The 22,453-nt window shown below is 37.9% G+C and overlaps 1 protein-coding gene across 2 annotated transcripts in view; it reads left to right on the forward strand.

Moving 5' to 3' along the window:
* The first annotated feature begins 19,548 nt into the window (after positions 1–19,548).
* Positions 19,549–22,453, forward strand: part of gria3b (glutamate receptor, ionotropic, AMPA 3b) — a 105,283-nt gene continuing 102,378 nt past the window's right edge. For both annotated transcript variants that reach the window (XM_036548450.1, XM_036548452.1), the window contains exons 1-2: positions 19,549–20,038; positions 20,770–20,928. In XM_036548450.1, coding sequence (XP_036404343.1) covers positions 19,960–20,038; positions 20,770–20,928 — 238 coding nt within the window. In that variant the 5' untranslated portion in view covers positions 19,549–19,959. The remainder of the gene's footprint in view (positions 20,039–20,769; positions 20,929–22,453) is intronic.

A 22,453-nucleotide genomic window follows, 5' to 3' on the forward strand; every position in this document is an offset into this window, starting at 1 on the left:
AGAAGGCATCAGCACATAATCTTTAACATTTGGGTAGCAGGTCCTATAGTAATAATGTTTGATGAAATTAAACTCTGGTCACTTTGGTTCATAATCCTTTCATATAGTACTGACTAGGAACTACAGAAATGATGTACACTAACATGTCCACACAAATAATGCGTGGGTAGGGGCGTCTTCTGCCAACTTTGTCTCTTCTGTCCGTGAGTCAATTTTTTTTATTTACAGTATAATCAGATCATATAATCAAATCAGACCTGTTATGGCGGATTTAACACTGAACAAGCCACGGAAATACTGGATGTTCAGCAGCATAATAAGAAATTAAGGCAAGATGTTTGTTTTGACTGTGTCAATGTGAACGCCCACACTTGTCTGTAAGCTCTTTGCTGTCTTCATCTTCTACCGACAGCACCAGAAGGTTCCGTAGAGCAATGCTGCATGCAGCAAGAGCACATAATGTACTGGCGAAACATGTATAGCCATCTCCTAGGAAGTCATAATAGTCATCTGATGCTTCTGAAGATCGGTGTGTAGAATCACTGCATGTCCTGACAGAAACAAACCCAAGGCACAGAAAGCTGTGTAAGCCTGCCCTTTGGCATTTGCACTTAGATTATCCAGGACATGTTCCTCCTTTAGAAAGATTCAGCTTAGTACTCTCTTGCAGTGCTTTCTCATCTTTAAAAACTAGATTTTAAAATGTCCAACTCAGGTCACCTTAGCTTATGTAAAGTAATGTTAGCCTCTGGCAATACTTGCTGCAACATATTTTAATATTACAGTGTTGCGTTTCTAATTATGTAGCATGTGTGAGTGGCATAAAAAAATATCAAGCAGAGGCCCAGTTTGCAGATCTGAACTGGGTGTTGTGTCCTTCATTTGAGGTCATTTTGCAAGCCTAAAGACAACACAGATCCTTTGATCCTTTGCAAGTCAAATTGGCCTTAGCAGGTCTTTGTCTTGTCCTCAGTTGCCATGTGAATGCTAGCTTAATTGTGAATAGCTGTACTGCAGAGGGAGGTGGAGTAGAAGGAAAATTAAATATATTGATAAGCACATATAAAGAACTTTCGATTGTCAATAAAGAACTACACAGTAGGTTGTCTTTGGGGTGTGTAGCTGCTTGATTTACATCTCCAGCTTTGTAATTTAAGACCAGTATTATGGACCTTTTTCCCCTCAAAAGACTCATTGTCCAGAGGGTTCAACAGTGAGATAAATACATTGAAAGATTTAGACTCTATGTACACTCATCTCATTAATAACATGGCTAGGCTGGCTAGTAATATTCAAGGAACAAGTTAAAACTGACAATCTGATTCGAAAATAACTACAGACTATAAGAGCAAACAGTTAAACTAGCAATATCAGAAATTAGTTAGAATTGAGTGGCTCAGCTGAAATCAGCTGTGTTTGCTGACAGTGAGCAAGATCCCACGGTGGTTGGACAAATTGGTTTCATTCAGCTGGAGATAGGGGTCTCCCAGAGTTTCCCTGTCATGCTGCTCTTAGGCACTCAATTCATGCAATTCATCAGCCACCTACAAGCTGTTCGGATGTGAAGTAGCACATATCATCCAACGAGAAGAATACATACTGTACTTTATAAAAGCCAGCATTGATTGGAGGAGCAATGCATCTCTCAGTGATGACAACCAAAGACCAATAGGCACCTGGCAGATACAGCAGGGATAAAGGAAGTCCACCCTACCTTGGCAGACTGAAACCAGTTGCTCCGACCACTACAGATTCCAGGACATGACATTCGTAAAGACATCAGCCAGACTTCAACGAACCATGGGCCTTAAGGCTTAGAGTGAGCACCTGAGCCAACGTAGCCATATGGGAGTCCTCTGTAGAGTCCACGTTTTGTAAAACATCAAAACCATTGATATTTTCATAAAAGAATATGTCATAATAAATCCCTGTGGTTAGTGCCTGGCATATGCTATACCTCAATTTCAGCAAGCAAAAGTATTTGTGCAAAAGGCTCCCACACATGCCAGACCACCTGCTCAGTCAGCCATCGTACCACTCAGATGAAACACATGTAACCCCACCACTAGCATCTTTGCTTACAGTAGCCTTCAGAAAGGCATTGAGTTTACAGTGGTTCAACACCTTCCACATGCTCATTGACCTCATGTTGAGGGATTTACTGTATGGCCACCACCATAATAAATATCCACAGGTCAGTGCCCCATAACAGTTTAAACACATGAAGATACCATCAGGTTTTTTTTTTTTTTTTACATGTCATTTTCTTACACAGCCATACCCTTTGGAAAAATCTTTCCTGCCATTCATCCTTCTGCTTGCCAAGCACTCACATTTATTTTAAAGGACTGCATGGTCTCTTTCACGTAAGTGTTGTCAGTTAACTAAAGGCCTGTAATGTATGTATGGTTGTTTAGTCCTTGGGTGAGGTGACTGTTCGATAAATGAAGTAACTAAGTTGCTTTACTTTAGAGATCATTTTTTGCAGAAGGGAGAGGCCAAAATAGACTGTTGCCATGGTTTTGGATATTAAGTAGAAGATAGCAATTACATTTGGTGAGATGACCACAATAATGCAGTCACTAATATTCTCTTTCTTGTTTTTCTTTTAGTTTTGTGATAACAAGACTAAGAAATCTTACTGTAAGTGGTATTACATAGCACATAGTACAGTACAATGAAATTCAATGGAAGAAAATTCATATTATTTGTTGCCTAAAATCGGTCCTGAATGAGTGCTGTCAAGGTTTTTAATCCATCTTAACAATAGCTGTTTTAGATCTCTGTTTTGTCATTGCTTCAGCTAATCTTGTAAATTCAGGAAATGTTGTACAGTGCCGCTGGAGATTAGACACCCCTGTTCCAAAGTGACTTGATTCAAATGATTAGGTCTATTCTGGCACCCTTTTCCTTGGCAGAGACCCTTAACCAACATAGCCTATAAAGCTTATGTTTAAAATATTGTCTTATTTATACAACAGAATGTTCACTGAAGCTATAGTGTAGAACTTTGCTCAAGGGTACAATGAGCCTTCTGGTTTCACACCCAGTTGCTTGTATTTGGTCAAATGTAATGCACCTTTAAAACCAACATAACTCTTCAAGGTTGTTCTGGTTGCATGTATCCTTCCAAATGAAATATGGAGAAATTCTCATTTGCACAACAGAATGGTGCTGGTCATACCCCTTAAAATCACGATAACCACTGTAAATCAACACTGCGGTGCAGAAAAATAGCTGGCTGGGTGTGTTAAATATTGAAAACAAGAGTAGAAACAGTATTTTATGCATCTGCCCACACAGTAACATCACAACTGTTAATAAGTCTGGTGTGGTTCCTAGTGTCTTTGGCAATACTGATGACTTTGCACAATGCTGAAGTCAGCATGTTAATGTTTATTACTCTGCCTAGAGACAAGACCCAAGGGCATGATGGGAATCCAAAAAAAAATCATCAGGATATATGGGGACTATAATACACTTCACAGTACCTCCAGAACACCCTAAAAAGAATTGAAGAAATATAGAAACAAGCAGCTTGACTCAGAAGAATACTTTAAGAACAACTATAATGTAGGCATACTCAAAGAAGGGTAAGTGTGGTAGGTGTGCAGTGGAGGGAATTGAATGTTCTATATCATTGGCCTAGCTCACAGTATTATACTGTGACCATTGTGATGATGTTCCATTCTTGTGACAGCAATGCTGCAGTGTGACATTTTGGCTAATGTTACTATGTGACAGTGTTGCATTAACATTGTAATGCAAAGCAATTGCAACAACATGTCTTCCATCTGTGGTTTTGCATTGTCATGACCTATTAAGTTGCAGTAATGTGTTAACAGTGCTGCAACGCTGTAAAGGTTTTATATTCAGATTATTATTATTTTTCAGACAAACCCGTAGCCTACTGCATTTAAAATTAGAGTTACTTTTGCACTCATCTAAAAACCACTACCTCAATAAAAAAACACTTCTTGTGTACTAGGGATGGAAAAAGCTAGTTATATTTTATCAACAAATATCTTTGTGAAGGTCAATATTTCAGCTTGGGGGATGTTTAAGTGTATTCTGGGGAAGACCAGTTGTCATAATCCTGTTGTATTTTGCTTGCTGTGATGTGTTCTTGGTTCTTGGAAAAAGCAGCTCCTGGCATAACTGGCATTAAAGGGCCAACAAATGCAGCTTGCCCAGCTCCACCTCAAGCCTCGTCTCAGCTAAAGGGCTCCCATGAGTTTGGCACACAATCTGAAAAGGAAGGTGTTCACAAAAGTGAAGAGCACTCCAGACAAATCCCTCTGATGCTCAGCATTTATGCTGGTGTCTTCTTGTGTAAGAGACGTCTAGTCCAGGTAAAATGCATTTGATTAATTACATATATATATATATATATATATATATATATATATATATATATATATATATATATATATATATATATATATTCGTTTTACTTTAAATACACGTGTAAATACTTTTAGGGAAATGCAACAGTGCCAAAATGAATCCAACATAGATCACGTTAATAAATTCTGTATTCTGTTTTCTTATTGTTTCATTTTAATGCAACTTCTGTTTTTCATAACAACTATATTTGAAATTCAAACTCTGTTCTTTTCAAACAACAATGCTTTTATCAAAGGTTTTTAAATAGGCTGAAATAAATTGCATTTCTCCATCAGCATTTTTATCTGAGTATCACATCAAAGATATTAGGACTACTTTGGGCATTTTTGACAGCTTAAATGGTGCGCTTCAGTTCTAGACTCAAGAACTGGATTTGTCACAATCTAAGAAATTACTCAAGCTGTTAAGGTAAGAGTAAAACATATCAATCTTTAACTTATTATACAATGAGTCAAAGTGGATTACAAAAATTGCTAAATTTGCCCAATAATGATACTTGTGAAAACTCAACAACAATTAAAAGTATATGTAAGATACTAAAGAAACTTATAGTTATTCCATATTTTACTACCATATTTTTTATGCTTGTACTTCTTCCATCGGTGTGTGTAAGTGTGCGTGCGTGAGTGTGAGTGTGAGTGTGTGTGTGTGTGCATGCGTGCATTTTCATGTGCTTGTGCTTGTGTGTAAATATAGGAAAGAGTATTCGACAGTCATGGATTTAATGATACTATTCACTATCTGAATTGGCCATATAATTGGTCAAGCACAGTATTGCAGAAATGGAACCAGACATTTAGAGACACTGTAGGAAGTACTTAAGTACTTAAGAAAAGTGTTTCTTCTCCTTTTGCATGTTTCAGGACACCTGCTGTACATACGTGTGAGAAGGTTAAGGTTGCCCCATGTCTACAGCTTTACAGTGACATTGAAGAAGGTGTGCCCTCCCCTGTGCTCTCTACAGAGCTGACATTTTCTAGCAGAATGGCCCTGATTTGTTCACTCTCTGCGTCTGTCATGACACACCATTCACAAGTGACATGTCTGCCTCTCGGACTCCATTACAGGAAATGCTGAACATGCTAATATCGGCCCTGGAGCAAACATGCTGACATGGTTCTTCCTGCCCACTGACAGGTAGAATTCTAGGTTATTACAAGCATACCTGTAAGTTTTAGATCATCCCTGCTAATTTGAAATTCTAATGAAAAACAGACAGCTGTGTATGAGTTAAGCAAAATAAAAGAAAATTGTATGTGTGTGTGTGTATATATATATATATATATATATATATATATATATAATATATATATATATATTTTTTTTTCTGTATATTTCTCCATACCCTCATACTCTTACAATGTTTAAAAGGCTCTTATCATATTAATGTAATGGTAATCTGATTCTTATTTTATTATTATATTAAATGTTTATTATATGTATTATATGGATACATATACATACTTGTATATGTATGTCCCCTGATTGGAAGGTGACCCTAGTTTTCAAAGAAGACTATTTAAACATGTTGTTGCAAAAGAAATAAATATGTTCTTTCCACAGATGATGAAAGCTGTAGCCTGTGGTGTTTGTCAAAACAGTCATGTTGGAACTCCCAAGTTGGTCAGTCATCTAAAGCGCTTCTCCCGAACTCAGGTCCAGACCGCTTGAGCTAGACTCCAGCTGTGTCATCAGCTGACAATGTCCAGGAGTCCACAGCAGTGTAGAGGGGATGGAAAGAGACAAGACTAACATTCAATTAACAATTACAAAATTGTGTTAAAAGGGGGGGGGGGGGGGGGGCATGTAAAAATTACCATGTATTTTTCAGGTACCTCTAAGCTGCTAATTTGTCAGCAGTAAGATACAGTATGTGCCAAATCTTTACCTTAGGTAACTTTACCTTTGATTGGCCTGAAGCACGATATGGGGCATGTAATGTGTGGAAAAAGCTCTTTGCTGTGGGAGAGTGTGTTGGAGGATTGCATTCGCTTTAGCACATCCTGCATGAGTGTGGAAAAAATAGTCATAGTCAAAGCCAGTGGATAACCTTTTTCACTGTGTTGCTTTAATAATAGCAATATTGACTTGCCCAGGAGTTCATTGCAAGTTGAATTTTTTAAAATCTACATTTTGGACAAAAAAGACACCTTGTATTAAGGCCAATGCAATATTTTAAATGGACAGTACACTCTCATAACATATATTGATTTTATATTATTTATTGAAATTGGTTTTCCAGGGAAACTAGTATAATGCGAAATTTCAATGTCACTATAATGGCATCCTGGTGTATAATGGTTTGCTACATGTGTACATTCCCATGGAGCAGGTCTTATGATGAGGTCTTTCTGCAGGCAGCACTTTGATAGAGTATTCTTCTCAGCATGTTATGGACTCTGTGTGAAGAGTCGTGCAGCCTTGTTTCCTTCAAAGAAACCTCCCCAAGACATGAGTGCAGATCATCTCCAGTAGGTCCCTCAAATTCAGGTCAGTGAAATCACTGGGAGTTAAGGCCCAGACGGGAATCGGCATCACATGCTGACAGTGATGGGAAACAACCCGTGACAGACCTGCTAAAGACCAGACGGAAGAGTCATGTCCTGGTGTCACAGAGGACAGTTTGAGACCAGCCGGAAATATATTGCTGTAGTTACTTTCCCATCAGGGTCTAGGTCACTGCATGAAGGTTGAAATCACTCTCAGCGGATCTGAATGGTTCTGTAGTAACTGTCATTGCAAACATTATCATGGATCATTGAATAATGATTACATATAGGGGTCACACTTTATTTTAATGGTCGTCTTGTACTGTTAGTCAACAGTAAATGAAAGCTTTAACTTGATTATGTATGACATTTTTAAAAATCATTAATCAAGATAATAAGTAACCACATAATACATATCTTCAAAAATCAATAGTTTGATTATATTTCTATACAAATCATGTGTTTAGATTTGTGGTTGATAGTGAATTCGTTATTCACTTTAATATGTTGAGTTCACTCACATTCTTGTCTAAATGGTACAAAAATAAAATAATGTTATATATTTAATGTATGCATGCCGTCATACTATTTTTCAAATTGCTTGAACAATATTAATCAGTGCTTAATTACAGTATAATAATGTACCGATTACCAGTTAATTTTTGTTTTTTGACATCATAAAGAAGCCCTTACAATAAACTGTCATAGCAATTCCAAAAAAAATTACTAATGAATATCATTTTTTATGGATATGCTACAAAGTATATCATGGGTAAAGTTCTTTGATTGCATTCTGACCAATATCTCCAACAAAACAGATGTAAGCTGTAATCAATACAAAGCCATTTTGGAATACTAATCCTTCAATATCAGTGAGATGACATTTGATTGCATACAATGAGCTAATGCTAAGCAAAGCTAATGAGAGCCAAAAAAAGTCTCTATCTACCAAGATCCAGGATTTATTCATTAGAATATTTCTGCCAATCACAAAAAAATATTTTTCTGATCTAAATATTTATAAGATCCATCTCCTCAATGGTTACCCACCTTTGTGCAGTGAGAGAGGACGGATTTACATGAGGCTGACCTTTCACAGGAATTTAACCTTTCAAAAGGCCATTTTGAGAGCTTCTGGCACAGCTGTATAGACCTCACTGTTAATACCAGATTCTTGGAAAACTCAAGAGTTTCAGAGTGGCCCCATATCAGCTCCACGTTTAATACATGTTGAAACAGAAGCTTGGCAGAAATTGAACAGCACTTGAAACATATTTTTTATGTATTTTAATCAAGTGTGTCAATGTTAATTTACACACATTTCCATGAACATGTTTTCATGTAACGTGATGACCTGATGCCTTTTTGCATAGTTGTATGACTTATGACCTAAAAAACTTGTATTAAATAGGAATTAGTTTTTCTAAATGTCACAGTGATGAGACAGGCAATTGCTAAGATGAAACTTTAATTTGTCTCTCAAAATTACAGCAGAGTGAACCAACTGGATTTTCTTGAAAACAGAAAATGGCATTCATATTTTACTGTATTTTACAGATTCGATCATATTTAGGCTGTGATGGATTTCCTAAATTACACATAAAACTCTAGTGATATCATCTTTGTTAGCAAAATGTCCTTGCTCTTTCTTTCATGTCATATTCTCCGTGATTCACATTGTTACTAAAGTATGCACATTGCGCTCTGTTATAATCCCTTTAAGTACACAATATTAATGCAATCTTATTGAATCACGTTAACTGAATGTTTGATTGATAGGTTGAAAGTGAAGAAGTGGACATACTTCCTCAGTCTCTTGCATTATTCATTTGCTTAGCGCACCACTGCTCCAGACAGCTTATGTTTTTACATATTATCCATTCCTACAGCTGGATGTTTTCTTAAGCAGTTCAGGTTAAGCGCTCAAGGCAACAGCTGTCTACCCACAGTTTGCACCTGCATAGCGCATAGCTTTGTGCTTACAAGTCCAGTCGCCTAACCACTCTGCTACACTGCAGAAGGCTGTACTGAAACTGACTAGAAAAACTCTACGCGTTGCAGATTCTCTCTTTGCTCTTGTTGTCATCATTACTGACCTCTGCAGCAGTAATTGGCCTTTAGTTTAACCTTTAAGGTTAAATAGCAAAGACTAGGTTTTTAAAAGGGCAAACCTTCACGCCCACACAAACCAGGGTATAGGAACAAAGACCAGGATTTCTAAAATGCCGGCACTTTCATTATTTCAAATATATTTGAACACTTTAACAGAAAATAGATATTGGAGTGTTGTAATTGCTTCTGTCGAGTTATCTCACAGGAATTTTAAGACATAATCAAACAGATGATGTATTTGAAGAGCTTCCCCTTTCAGAGATGTGAAAATGTGTGAAAAAGTAATGATTCTCAAGAATAATTGCATAAATGTGAGGGAAATGTTTTTGAATGTCTTGACATTGACCTGTTCTGGTGTTTCTCATTGTTCCAGGAAGAACATTTCCATTCACACCTGCTAAGATATTAATTTCAAAGGAAATCTAAAATTCACAATTTCTTTTTTAAGAGATATAAAAGGGTGTTGCATTCAGTATGTTACAATATTTGGTTGTCTTTTAAAGCATGTACATTACTAAAAATGTTTCTATATAATATTTAATGTATTTGTCAATGACATGACACAACCAATGATACAGCTTTTCCCCTGAAGGAAAAGCATGTGAGGACAGGCAGGCCTAATGCATTCTATTATCTAATCCCATCATCCATGCAACCCTCCTTCATATGATACCCACTTACTTGATGATGTCCTCGTCATTTTTTTTTTCTGGTCCTTATTCTCTTTATGGTCCATAGATAGTATTTTTTTGGGATGTATGAAGCATCCTTTTCACGTCCTGTTCACAGAGTTTAATGTTGGTTTTAAAATGAGATCAGATACCTGACTGTTTGCACATTCTGCAGTACTGCAGATTCAAATCGTTTGCGAACTCACTCAGTTCTCCTTCCACAGTCTAATTGTGGACTTGAGTAGAAGTAACCCCTGAAATTAGTGAGTGGTTTTGACAAGACTTTCTGTGACCTAAAGGTCTCTTTGAACTGTGACATCATATAAAAACTGTAACCCTCTAGATCAACATGGTGCAAGATTCTGGCAAACTATCTCATACTCCTCTGTTTAAGTTATTCCATTGTATATAGACCACTCTATGACATTCCTGTCTCAGGTCTAATAATTTGCTGCATTTTTTAAATTATCATTTTGTGTATCAGTTCATGCCAAATAAAAGGCTGAAATAACACCATGGTGAAAATCCAATTCAATATTGATCGCACAGTATGAGATGCAGCAATCTATTTGATCACCACCACCCCCCCCCCCCCCCCCCCCCCCCGATTATGTTGTATGGTTATTTAGTAGGGAGAAATCATGCTCTGCTTGCAGTAATTAGCTAAGCTTGTGGCTCTGAAAATTAAATTCCAGGTACAGCAGAACTTGTTTACAGTTGGGTAATTGAGAGAGGAATCTGCAAGCATGCAGCTAATGAACAGCGTGAGAGAAATTGCATGCACAGACCCCTTTTCCTGTTGCACAAAAGACACGTCAGCGGCAGCTGACCGTTAGATACACTATGTCAATAGCTCGGCAAAACTAGCACTGCTGGTGTCATGCAACATTAATGCTTCCAACCTTTAAATGTTTCATCAAAAGATGGCCCTGACAGCTGTCAAGTTGACAGGACTCAAATTCCAATATGAGGAAAGAGAGCATGGTTAAAGATATCTTCTTTCGCTGAGGTGAAACAAGAATGTCTCTAAGAAACCTAAGTGGGGGGTAAGGAGTAAGGACCAAGGAATGTTATTTTAATTAATTGAAAAGGAATGGCACTGTTAGTGAAAAATGGTTAGCCTCAAAGGACAGCCTGTCAGAATGGTACCAATTCTCACCTTCCATGTAGGGGCTGATACAGGGGCTGCTGCTGTGTTGCACCATTTTAAAATGCACTGCAAAGATGCTCCATTTCCTGTGGCAGGGAGATGCAGGCACACAGGCCTTTGAAGGTTTGAAGTCCATTGTGTCCAAGCCTGAAATAATAGACGGGTTTAAGTAATCAGCAGCTCGAAATACAGCCGCTTGCTCTCTCTTCTTCTCGGGGTCTTTCTAATTACAGGATTGGGTGTTCTGAAGCTCAATTAAGCCATCGTAGAGGGCTGCATTTTGCTCTGGAGACAACTGGATTTGAGGGGGAGGTACAATGCATTATGCAAGACAGTCCTTGTGGAGAGCACAGCAAGGTGAAAAGTCCAATTGGTTTAATTAGCCAACAAAGAGAGACCAGCAGCCGATAGCACCTTTTCAGTGGGGGAGGATTGTGCCATAATTGCCTGTGATTCAAATTTCTTTAGCATTGTTATCAAACTCAGATATAAGGTGAACAGACGGATATTGAGTCCATATTATTTGATGTCATATTTGGCCCTTTTTTCAACACTTTGGTCTTAGAGGCTATTTATGACATTAGAAGCAAATATCTGTATTTCTGTCAAAGGGGTAGAATGATAACATGAAAACCTATTTTAACAGGGTGTCATGGATTTTTTTTAATCATGTAGATGGAGTCTGAAGTCTATTACTATCTAAGACTATTCCATGGATCAGTGTTAACTCAGCTTGCTGTGTAGAGATAAATATAATATGCACCAGAAAATCATATGGGTTAGTGTTAAAACGCACAGCTGTTGTTTTATAGTTACCATAGGTAACACCAGAAGGAGAAATTTAACACAATGAAGAAATATTGGTTCCAGAGAGTAGGCTAGAGATTGTTTGTGAGAGAATTTTTATCAATAGTTACTGAATATAATTTAACTAACAGATAAAAGCAGATATCAAGCCTGAAAGGAAACATATTAACAATCTGAAAGTGATGACTGGAAACTATTATTTGTGAAAACAAACATTTTTCACCAGTAAAATGCAAGATGTGGTATGACAGGTCCTCTATGCCCAGGCCCTTTGGGAGTTTCATATAATTCTCTTTTTCCTAACACATGTCACCACACATGAAGTGGTGGTTCAGAGCAGAGATACCAGGTTTATGTTTCTCAGTAATACAAAAGCCGCTAGGGTTTTTCAAGCAATACACCACAGTGACAAAATAGCAGCCTTGCATAAGATATCTCTCTCTGTGACTCTGCTTGTCCAGCTGCAGTGTAACATTGCTGAGACATTGGACAGCGAACCAATAGTGTTTAGAAGGCATATGGATGCGCAGAGGTGAGTAGAGGTGCAGGGACTGCTGGCTTTAAGCCAGCCTGTAGAGACTCGATTAGACAGAGCTGGCCCTCGCGTGAGAGAGCGGCAGGAGCCCCTTTCTCCACGTCGCTGGCCCACAGCTTACAGGCCCCCTGCAGGGTAAACATCTACAGCCATGCTGGGCTCAGTGCTCACGTGATCCTCGCTGCACAGCCTGACAGGGAGGGCCAGGCTCCAGTGTATCAGACTGATAGCACTGATAACACAGAGCTTATGTTACACTCCTTTCAAAAACACTCCTTTCTGAGACATTTAATAGCATCCTAGTGGGCTGTAGGTATGTGATGCAATGACATTTACGGTTCAGCCTTGTCCTCCTTTTTAAAAAAATTATCTATTTATTTATTTATTCATTTTTATGAGAACACATAGGCAGAGATTGTTAAACCATAATGCACTTTGTCCTTGTCTTTAAGTTGATGTGTTTGCGGTGCTGTGTTTAACTGCTGAATGAAAATTGCTGTGTAACCCATGTTTACATGTGTTGTCAAATTTTAACTACTAAAGTACTAAAATCCTGCCTTATTTTCTAAAGCAACCTTATAATGTCCCAGTTAGGTGATCCCGTATGTCACTTTTTTCACAAATATTATCTTTATGGACAGTTTTTTTTTTAGCTGCAGTCTTCAGGAAGGTCTATTTAGAAGCTTAAAAAAGCATCAAATGACACAATGTCGTCTTTACAGCAATGCACAATTCTTTCCCCATACTGTATCAGCAACCACGTAGAGCTCTGAAGTCAAAACTAACACTGAAAGAAATGTGATTTTCCCAGGGTACTGCTTTCCCTCAGGGATAGCAATAGCATTGTAGGGCTTCAGCAGAATGCTGGCTCACAGCACCAAGGACAATGTCTGGGGTACTGCAGTTGTTATTGAATTATAACATCTGCAGGTTTCAGAGGGATAGCCTCTTAGAAATGTTCACTGAGCTTCACTGAAATCCATCTGTGCTTTTCAGAAAATTTAACTGTACAACCTCAATATTGTTAATTCACTCATTTCCTTTCGGATCCAGTTCTGCAACACATAATACATGCAATGCACAATTTACAGTAAAAATGAAAAGGTTCTGATTTTAATTAAACCTGTGTAAAAAAAAAAAAGCACTTCTGAGCTTTCAATAAAATAATGTCTGTATCTTGGGCTTTTGTGTGCAGATGCTCATTGCAGGTGCATAAGGCAATATCAGAGGTCTACACGTTGAGTCACATCCTTTCAAGTCAGTTTCTGTTATTTTTCCCCAGCAATACACAGATTCTGACCCTGATTTTGTGCTGCTTTCCTCTGTATAGGCAGTGGATCATTTAAAAGTGTGTAGCTTATGTCTGGCTGGCAGCTAATCCTCACTGTCAGTCTTTTTAAATCAGCTGACAGCTGATTGCATCACGTTGGCTTGTAAATTGAATGTGCTGCCCTATCATGTTCTCAGACATACAACTGCAAAATATTGTAATCTGAAAAGTATATACGTATATATGAAGTATACATATCAAATTCATTGAGTGTGAATTTTAGAATTCAGACCATTATTTTTCATGTAAAATGGCACTGAGGCACAAAAAATCCCTGTAAGGCAAATTAAATTACCTTGAGATTAGTATATTGTGCTGAACCATTAAATTACTCATAATTCCCACTAAATTACAGCCATCAATGCACAATTAAACCCGACATCCAGTAAATAGGCAACGATTTTAGTTGGTTATTTGTAAATCAAATCTAATGACAGAAACTCCACGAGCAATTAAACGCAACAGTCTTATTTAATTGTCTGGTTCAAACAAGTTAAATAATTAAGATTACAGTTGCTGGTGTGTTCTCTTTGAACTATTTTATACAGAGTCCTAAAATGGCTTTTCAAGATTTTATTATCCATTTTTCATATGTCACGGCAACATCTTCATCTGGTCTATTGTAACAGTTCGATTTTCTCCCTAGTTTCTTTTTTTTACTCAACTGATAGTGTAGATAGAGAAGAGCTAACTAGTATTTACATCAAGACATACACTTGTGGGAGTGCACTGTAATTTATTGCACTGTAAAATCAATAGCTGTCACACACTGCAACCATTAATCTTTGACTCTACCATGAGGATAAGGTTCTACAGCATACATGGTTACTCACTATTTCTGCTCCAGTGTCTCCAGTGGCAATGTGAATGAGTACCAATGAATACTATTAACAGCAAAGTCAAAAGATGCTTTCAGAGCTGCTTTCAAATGACCAAAAGATTACCCCACACCCTTACTGTCCAAAAGACCATTGCACGTTCCACAGCTGCTAATGGATTGCAGTATTCACCATAAGCAGAGGAAGTCTTGGAATAAGGCTGTTGGAAATGTCTGTTTTTTGACTGAGAAAGCTGAAAAGTAGTGTTCGGAACTGCATCTGACATATTCATTTCTGAGAGAAATAAAAGTTTGCCAAACACAGCCATGAACAGTAGCAGGCAAAGCAATAATAATCAACTTTTATCTCATTTACATAAACATGATAAATGCTGTGGTTCTTTGCATTGTATTATAGAAATTCTGCAAATGAAACAACATAATTATAGTTATTCTGTTTCATTATATGGCAGTGTGTCTGCGTATATGTATGTCATATGATGTGCTTTCATCTGAAACATAAACACAACATGGACTCCATAAATAGGCCGGTGTGATAAAACAGCCACTACCCCACAGACAAGCTTGTAAAATAGATTCAAATCTCCCTATTAAGTTTAGCATTTGCTTTGAACGGTAGATGTGTTGAGTGCTGTTTTCCTGGTTGTGTGTTTTGAATGTACGTTATTACAAGGTAAAAGATGTGTTCGCGGTCTTTGATGTTTAAAGAGAATCCTCTTACAAATGATTTTCAGCTTTGCTTAGACTGAATCAGCCTCAACCTACTGCCCTCTGCCTCCATCTTACAAAATTTACCACTGGTAGTTACCAGTAGCCATAAAAAGAAGTTCATCAAAACACTTTTGATAGCTATGAAATGTCTTTCAGGTACAGTACGTGATTGTTTATTTTTTGAGAAGAGGCCATTATTCAGTGGGAATGACACAGCTTTCACTTTCCATCCATTTTCGGCTGTATGTTCTAATCGAATTAGTCCAGGTTAACTATGTGACTGAAGGATAACAGCATTACCCCACCCAGGAGCTCAACATGCAACCCTCTGGTTACAAGCTCAAACCCAATAAACATTTGTGAAACAGCAGCAAACATATTTCAATGAAAACATTGTTTTGTAGAGATTGAAACAAGAGGTCAACTGATATATTTCCCCAGCCGCTCTGTTGGGCCAATATCTGCATTTTTTCACCATATCGGTATCAGTGTGTAAGGAGGCCAATATTGACAATATATGTATTTTTAATGGGTAACTTATGTCATTGTCTTGCTTCTTTACACTGCATAAGATGACTCGGGTCATGTAATCTTTGCCTAATTGGAGCTCTGGAGGTTGTTGTTGTTGTGTGGAGAAGGTATATTAATCCCACTTGTATTTCCATTGCCATTCAATATATTTAGATATGTTAAATATCTTCACCATCTACTATTCGTGCTAAGCAAAAGTTAGCTTGCCAGCCTTAGATTTCCTGATATGTATCATGCATATGGTTGCAACAAGTCCTGTCACTTTGTTTGTTTTATTATTGTATACAGCTACTGTTAAGCATGACTGAAACGTTTCAATAGTAGTTGTCTTCATAGTGGTTCCATTTACCACTGCTATGCACTGCATCATTGTTATAGACAGCTGGCTAGTGGCTAGTTTTGAGCTTGCCAATGCTAAGATGATGGTCTTTCACACATTCCCATGAATTTTTCCGCCTGGCTTGTTTTATTAGAATGGGGAATTGCTTTGCATGCAAAGTGCAATTATATTAATAGACAAATGTAGGACAGACAGTGTCTTAGACCTACACCTAGTCTGTGCATCTGCTTTTCTCTAGCACCAGTGATTGCATAGGGGGTGCAAGGCTTGCTCTGTTACCAATTTTAAAATGAAATTTTAACTTGCAATTTCTTAAACTGAGCTTTTTTTCATTGTAGTTCAGGTACACTGTACTTGTTTTATAAAGGAATATTGTTGATAACGATATTAATTTAAGTTTAATTATTTGGTCTAATTCTCATTTTTCATGTGTGTATATGCAATGCATAAAAACACAGTTTTCGTAATTTTTGCACTACTCTTAACTTGGCATTTGAAGTAAATATAAGGACCATCAACACTTTAAAATTTCATTAAAAGTATATTGTAAAAGTATATAGGCCTGTCAGCCTTCCTGCTCTCTAAAATATTGGTATTGGTTTACTTCAAGTGAAAATATGTGTGTCCACATCAGTGGTTAAAAACAAACTGGTTTTATTATTCCCTATGTTTCAATTCTGTGCACTGTAATTACAATGCGTTTGAAAAGGACTTGTGATTTCTGCAAGAAGACCATACATCAGATTCTCACAGTTTCTATATAGCACAAATCTGTGCCAAACAAAATTTATTCAGTCGGGTAAAAATAGGTTGGCAATTTCTTGTAGAGACATCCTAGGGAAAAGAGTAACTATGGCAATGGCACCTTACAGAATCCGTGGCTGCAGTGTCTTTGGTCAAAAAAACATCAAAGCCAAAACAAATAACAGCCGATAGCCATTTCTGCAAAAAACACTTGTCAGACGTTACTGTCTACCAGGGCAATTTTCAGCCTAAAAGTAAAACTGCCCTTATTCAAATGTTCTGGTTGTTAAGTGGCTGAATTTATGATTAGACACCATTTCTCAAAGAAGTAAAATAAAATATTTAAATTTGTATGTGTGTGTGTGTGTGTGTGTGTGTGTGTGTGTGTGTGTGTGTGTGTGTGTGTGCGTGTGTGTGTGTGAATTCAGTTTGATATGGAGTAAGAGGACAGACCCTTGGCTTGTTTATTATACTACTGCATGATTTCTATACTGCATGTTCACATGTATTCCTGGTGTTTCTTGTAATCAACCTTTGACTTACAGTCTTGATCTGATGGTGGCTCTGATTCAGCTCTTCCTGTTTCTGAGATTACAGGTTGGTTTACACTGAGAACCATGCAGTCTCTCCCGCCCCACTCCCCTCCCTGGGGACAGTGACATAAGGAGATAGCTGAGTATGTTGGTGTAACCACTGACCCTTGTGAAAGGGAATCCCTACTGAGAGTGACCAGGCGGAACAACTTGGTCAGTTCCTGATGGACTGGGGGATTGGCCTGCAAGGCACACTGTCACTCATGTTTGACAGGTCACAGGCGAGACTAGGTCACCCTGGACCCTCACAGGGAACGTGATCCCAAAAATGCCTGAGATTACCTCTATACAGGGATGGTCATTTATTTGTGTGTGTGTGTGTGTGTGTGTGTGTGTGTGTGTGTTAGGCATTTATTTTCAAGATTACCTATGCATGTGTAATTTACATGTATGAATATAAACAATTCCAGAACATTGCTTGTATGTCATTTAAACAGAATCTCATATGCAATAAATAAACAACAAAATAAATAAATACATTTTCTTCAATTTAAATGATGAAGATAAATCTTTCAATTCTGACCTGAATGGATAAAATTCTACAGCTGGAATTTTAAAACTAGGTTTGGACATATAATCCTTCTCCACAATTGATTGGCTGTATAAACCCTTCTCTCCTTCCCTCACCTTGACTCCCCAAATCTTCACTGCCAAAGAGAAATGAACTCTGTCTTGATGGACCTTGTTAAATAGCATTTAAAAAAATCAGAAATACAAAGTGCATGGACTTGTAGTAGATTTTAGCATGGAATATCATAGTGCATTCAGCATTAGTCTATAAAAAGTTGTGATGAAATGACATTGGAAGAGCTCTGGGACCTATGGGAGGCTAGATATTTGATACTGCAGGGGTTTTGACATTTTCAGGTAGTATGTCTACCACTATATCTGAACTACATTTACATTTACATTTATTCATTTGGCAGACGCTTTTATCCAAAGCGACTTACATAGGTTGCAGTTGTTTTACAATGTTATCCATTTATACAGCTGGATAACTGGAACTATCTATGTATAGTTTAATTAAATGTAACTTATCCAGCTTTCCAAACAAGATATGCCATTGAAAACGTGATGTTGTCCAAAACAAAACTACAAATTATGTGTTACATGTAATGCAGGAATTATTTAACTTCATAAAGCATAACACCATAAATGTGCATGCAGCCTGTTTTGCCCACAGTGGGTCCCTATTGTCCCCGTATCTGCACACGTGGGTCGAAGCTCACGAAATGGTTGAAAACCCTTTATTTTTCAGTATCAATAGCTGGCGTGTTTCCCATTTGCAATGCAATTAAAAACTTAATTTCGGGAGAGCTTTACAGAGAGAGATAAATGAAGCTGTAATCCTTCGTTAGTTCTGCTATTTGGCTAAAATCCCCGGACCATTGGACATGGAGTTCCGTTGTAACTCATGCAAAAGCGGTCTGAGTAGGGGAAAACAACCAGCATGGGCGTCAGTTTGTTTTAAAAAGTGCTGGGGACAATGACGGGTTTGACGTGTTCACACCTTTTTAAAGTAGTGGGGATGAAATGGGCCACGACAAAAAGTGGTGGGGACATGTCCCCAGCGTGACCAGCGTAAATGACGCCTATGACAACCAGTATCTTAAGAAATACTGCAAAAGATTTAGTGAAACAAAAATGAAGATGGTATCACGCAACAACTCAAGATAGTGATGAGTGAAAATAGTGTGCATCACAGGGCTGTATGGTTGTCGAAGCGAAGTCATTTCAGTACATTGGACAGCTCCCTCGCTCAGGGGGAAAAAATCCCAAGGTTGCGAAATCGCGACTTCTCAGTTCCGTAATTGTTGAAACCTAGAGGCTCCAGTTAAGAGCCTCTTATATCGGGGGCCTAACACGTTATTTAATATCAGATTTTAAACCATTATTATGGACTGCCTCTCTCAGGAGTGAAAATTCTTGCAAGATTGCATAAATGTTCGTTGTGAATAGCCACCCTGTAGCTAACCGTCTCACTAACAACTGCTTAGTCCTCCGTTTGATTATTTGTAGGGTAAATGACATCATGCTGTTGTTTATACCATTAATTTAGCAATTGGAGAATATTTCTTATGAAATGATATTTGAGGAATCATCTTGGAAGAATTTGGTTTCCAAAAGTCTCTCTTTGGAATAAACACGATTTCTTGGTTGCCACTGCACGGTCACAGAGCAATTTACTGCAACAAAGGGCATCTTTTACAAACTCCCCTACGCAGCTGTTTCAAATAATATCGTGCTCTGCGACATGCGGGTGGATACGGCTTTAAAAGCGGCCAATGGTTATTTAAAATCACGGTCCACGTGAGAGTAGTGTGCTTATCGATTGCGCTTCTGTGTTGACAAACGAAGCTCTTGCGCTTTGCAGTCCTAGTCCACCGGAGCCGGGATGCGTAGAGATGCTTCTTTAATTTAACGTCAGATCAAGTTTGATCAATATCCCCCTGCTGGCCCAATTGGAGCAGCCGTATTCTCAATCAGATCTGCTGCTCTCTCTACCACCATCTTTGGGACAAATCCTTGCTTTTTCCAGCAGCAGAAAATTTGCTCTGCAGCCCGACTCGCACCTCAATGAACCTAATTGGTGCGCTGTGAGAGACCATAAATCTGGAGGATTTTCTTAGCGTCCACGGCTGTGTTCATGGTTTCACCTTATCAGTTTCGTTTTAGGAGTTGAATTTAAAGGTTGGAGAAAATGGCACAAACCGTGGTGTTTTTCTTATTGTGGCTTTTTGGTAAAACCCTCGCAGGCTTCCCTAACCAGATCAACATAGGTAGGTATTTTTTTTCTTATAACTAATCTTGCATGATTCTGTCATGTAATATTGCATGTGGTTTAACTGAAGCTTCTTTTGTGAAACGCAAGATCTCTTGGACAATACGCTGATTTTAAACTCGCGCAGCCGTTAAGTTCTCAGACGATGAACTTGCTTTGAGTGAAAAAAAGGGCTGCATCATTTACAAAACCCCCATCTTTTTTAGCATGAAATGCTTTAGAGCTCAGTTTTTGTAGGACTGTTGGCGTCGAAAGTTGTGTGGCATTACCAACATAAGACAATTTACAGTATGAATAATCGACATAGTACAAGTTATTTTGACAAATTAAATCGAGTTCTGTAGAAAATAAGCACAATGCGAGCGCAGTGCATGCGGAAAATAGATGAGGGGTTTTATTGCTCTCGTTTTGAGATGACTTTTATGATTGACCGTTATAAACCACGAAATCATTTTTCTGCATTGTGTTAGTGTTAATTATCCCTTTTCAGCATCTTATTCATATGCTTAATTATCAGCTGTGGGTGGGTAGTGAAGTCTGGATCTTTCAGTTCAAATTCGGTCGAGAGAGTGGTAATTGCTTCGCTTTCACATATACTCACACAGCCGCACACAATTGCGGAGAAATAACTGTACTTAAGGGGATCAAATGGGAAATTGGTCAACGGGTCGATTTCCCATTCGATTTTTCTAAAAAAAAAAAAAAAAAATGAATCCCGTTCTCTTCCAGGGGGACTCTTCATGCGATCTACGGTGCAGGAACACAGCGCCTTCAGATTCGCTGTTCAGCTGTACAACACCAATCAAAATGTGACCGAGAAACCTTTTCATCTGAATTATAATGTAGATAACCTCGAATCGTCCAACAGCTTCTCTGTCACCCATGCGTGTGAGTACCCTCTTTTCATGAACATTAAAGATAATGACATGCCCTGGCTGTGCACGGCCATTGTCAGATGTCCTGGTTACTCGTTCTCTTTGGTGCATTGTGAGAGAACGCGCAAGTACGATATATATGCACTTCATTACTAAAGCCACCATAATTCAACAAACATGTCCTCCGATGACATTACCTAAACGCAGACCACACAGACCTGTCATTAATCAATATCTAAGATGACCATCACTGGGAGTAATTAAACCGCTTAATTGCAATTCCATAGTTTGGCAAGTTTTGAAATGAACCACCAAACAGAGTCAGGATCAATTCAGTTTTAATTGAGGAAATGAACTGAAATTCATCATCTAAGAAGTCCTTATGGGAAATGATGACCAATATTTAATTCATCAATTGAATTTAAATTAATTCTCTCAATTGAAATGGAATTGACCCCATCTCTGCCACAAGGCACATGTAAGTCAGTCATGAAGGCAAGTTGGATGATATATGTACCAAAGCAGGTGCATAAACCCAAAGGGTTGCCATGTGGACATAAAAATAGTAATTATTTTCAGAATTAATCATGCATCAATCATATTTTTTTTTTAACATGTGACCATTTACATTGTAATTCTGGAAATAGTTTGGAAATCATTTGAAGTCTGTTTGAAAGGTGACTTCATCAGATAAGTATGCAGTACATGGTAAATGAAAGCATGCTGTGATGATTTAAAAAATAAATAAATTCTTAACCAATTCATTAAAGAATGTTTTGCAGTGCAAATGAAGGAAAGACTGATGTTATTTAAGACAAGCTGATGTGGGGGTGTTTTAAGATCATGCTATAATGCAATACCGCAAAAGGCAGAATGTATATTTTTAGGTCACAGATTTTATTCAGATCATGCAATGGAATAAACTTAACTACTAATTTACATTTGCTTCCAGGGAAGTGTGCTGTCCGTTTCTTCATTCTTTAACATTTAACACTAATGTGTCAGATTGCAAACATGGCAAAATGTTCTTTGGCTAACTTGTCTAATAAAAACAGTTTAAAAACAGGTCGGGTCAGGTACCAGGAGATTTAATTTAAATTTGCAATTTGCTAAGTTGGAACTCATGCAAGTTACAGCAGACATGCATGTACTATTTGTGTTGTTATCAGTGAGAATATTAGTGAAAACTGCAAAAAGAAAAAAATGAATTATGTCAGTCTGATGTTTCTGAAATGAAAATTTCTTTAATTTTAAAACAAGTTTCCTTGGCAACAGCCTCAATCGTGGCAGAGTAGAGTCATAGATGCTGGCCTTTGTTAGTTTGAAAGGGTAGCCTCCCTGCTTATACAACAAAGCTGTTTTGGGATTCAGTGTGGGAGATTTTCATATAGTGCAGCATGCAGCGTAGCAAACAGTACATTCAGAACTCGATGCTTGCAAGCCTGAGTTAGCATGAGAGGACTCTTTTCATGCTAGAATCTTTGGTAAACATTGGGAATAAAGTCCGCTGGTTGTGCTCCCAGTTCCAAACTGATCAA

The sequence above is a fragment of the Megalops cyprinoides genome, chromosome 16 (assembly GCF_013368585.1).
Source record: "Megalops cyprinoides isolate fMegCyp1 chromosome 16, fMegCyp1.pri, whole genome shotgun sequence".
Taxonomy (NCBI): domain Eukaryota; kingdom Metazoa; phylum Chordata; class Actinopteri; order Elopiformes; family Megalopidae; genus Megalops; species Megalops cyprinoides.